At 53.5% G+C, this 2,078-nt stretch overlaps 1 protein-coding gene across 1 annotated transcript in view; it reads left to right on the forward strand.

The window, feature by feature from the left end:
• Window positions 1-347: 347 nt before the first annotated feature.
• The window catches only part of LOC113407595 (collagen alpha-1(XIII) chain-like), a 109,588-nt gene continuing 107,857 nt past the window's right edge, over window positions 348-2,078 (forward strand). The window contains exon 1 of the mRNA XM_026656373.2: window positions 348-560. Within this exon, the coding sequence (XP_026512158.2) occupies window positions 348-560 (213 nt within the window). The remainder of the gene's footprint in view (window positions 561-2,078) is intronic.

Consider the following 2,078-nt stretch of genomic DNA (forward strand, 5'->3'; position numbering starts at 1 on the left):
AAAAAAAAAAAAAAGCTGCGATTGGCGGCGGCAGTTCAGCAGCAGGTCGTTTGCTCCTAGAGAGAATGAGGGACCTGCCGCCCCCGAATTGCCGCAGGTGCCGCCCCTCTCCCTTGGCCGCCCCAAGCACCTGCTTGTTAAGCTGGTGCCTGGAGACGGCCCTGAATCACGCACCACACCTTATCATCCCCAAGGGGATCCACTACCAGAACGATTCAACTGCACACTACTGAACATGCTGGGAACTCTGGAACCTCGGCAGAAAAAAATACTGGAGCCAGCACATGGAGCATTTGGTACATGCGTATAACTGCAGTCGACACAATGCAACTGGGTTCACACCATACATGTTAATGTTCGGTCGAGAGGCCCGGTTGCCAATTGATCTCTGTTTTGGAGTGTCTTCAGATGGGGCACTCCCAGAAACATACTTGGGGTATGTGACTCGCTTAAGAGATCAACTGAAGGAGGCATATCGGATAGCGACGCAAGCAGCTGGTCACCAGAATCAAAAGAATAAAACCCGATATGATCAGCGACTGAGGCAACAGGAGATTCAGGTTGGGGACAGAGTTTTGGCCCGAAATCTCGGACTACAGGGAAAACACAAAATTGCAGATCGTTGGGAGTCACACCCATACATTATAGAGAAGAAACTTGGGGAATCATCTGTTACCTGTAGGACAAGGATTGTTTCCCCATGAGGATGTTTCCACAGATTCTGAGACTCCTGGCCCTGCGAGTCGGACACGGTCCCAACAACGGAAATATACCTGTCCTTTGCAAACACCCAGCTCCTCGGAGAGTGAGGATGAAATGAGGTCTGGCGAACATCCAGTTTGGAATGCCCCGACCCTAATGGATCCTCTTGTTGTCACACAAAGAGATGGTGAAGGGGAAGAACCCACGCTGAGCACTCCCGAGGCCCCACTGTCCCAAGCTGTGGAGACCCCCAAGAATATGATGAGGAAGGTTCAGTGCAGGCAGAAAACCCTGTACCCCAAACAGCCACTTTAAACCCAGATGCACTCGAATTTCTGCCTCCAGGACCCATCATCTTGTCTCCATGTTCAGTGGTATCACCTCAGCCAATACCCGACAGCCAGCCTAGACGTTCCTCTAGGGAAGGGAAGCCCAGGTGTGTGCTGACGTATGATCGTTTAGGGGAACCCAGTGATCTACAGATCCCTGGGGTGCCATGGGGGGCGAGCTGCCTCATGGGAAACCTGTTCCACCCCCCGGGGTCCTGTGGGATGGATGATGGGAATGCTTCTGATGAATGGGGGCCCTGGGTCTCCTGCTGGGGATCCATGGTTTAGAGTTGCCTACCTTGATGGGGACATCAAGGATTATTTCTTTTTGGGAGGGGGAAGAATGTAACCCCTTTGGGGTTTAGAGAGCATGGCCCTTTAAACTTTTTCCTAAGGGGGAGGGGGAGAGTAAGAAAAAAGGAGGGAAACTCCAGGGGGCAGCGCTGGAGCTCCAGGGACAGAGAGAGAGGCAGCCTGCAGGCCCGGGAAAAGTGAAGCAGCAGAGAACCTGCCTGAAGCCTGGGAAGGACAGGGCCGATCGGGGACACTCCAGGACAGGAGCCAGGAGGAGCACTGTGCCAGGGAGGAATTGCCCGAGAAGGACAGGCCGGAGCTGGACCCAGTATCACGGCTGCCCAGAGCTGCATGGGGCTGAGAGTACTAGGGTTTGTGACTCTGCACTGGGGACAAGGAGGGAGGTTGCTAGCTAGTTAAGTGGGGAGGTGGTCGCTCTGTGTGGCTTTGCAGAGAGCGGCAGAAGAGGACACCGGAGGGGTTTGTTGGGGGAAAGTTCACTGGCGCCGAAGACGACCAGGAGCACCCAAGACTCACCACCGGACTGGAAATTTGCTCAGGATTTCTGAATTCTGTGTGCAGACACATTGCTCAGTGTCTGCCCTTCCAGACTGTGCTACCACTGGGCCTGTGGGGCCTTGGCTTGGATGCAGCCCTGTCTTACTGCTCCCCTATATTTCCCCTTGTTGTTTTTCTCCTCTCATCCCTCTGTAAATAAATATTTCCCTTGTTATATCCACTGTACTTTTCCTG

This window comes from Terrapene carolina, unplaced genomic scaffold, assembly GCF_002925995.2.
Source record: "Terrapene carolina triunguis isolate 2854851 unplaced genomic scaffold, T_m_triunguis-2.0 Scaffold229, whole genome shotgun sequence".
Taxonomy (NCBI): domain Eukaryota; kingdom Metazoa; phylum Chordata; order Testudines; family Emydidae; genus Terrapene; species Terrapene triunguis.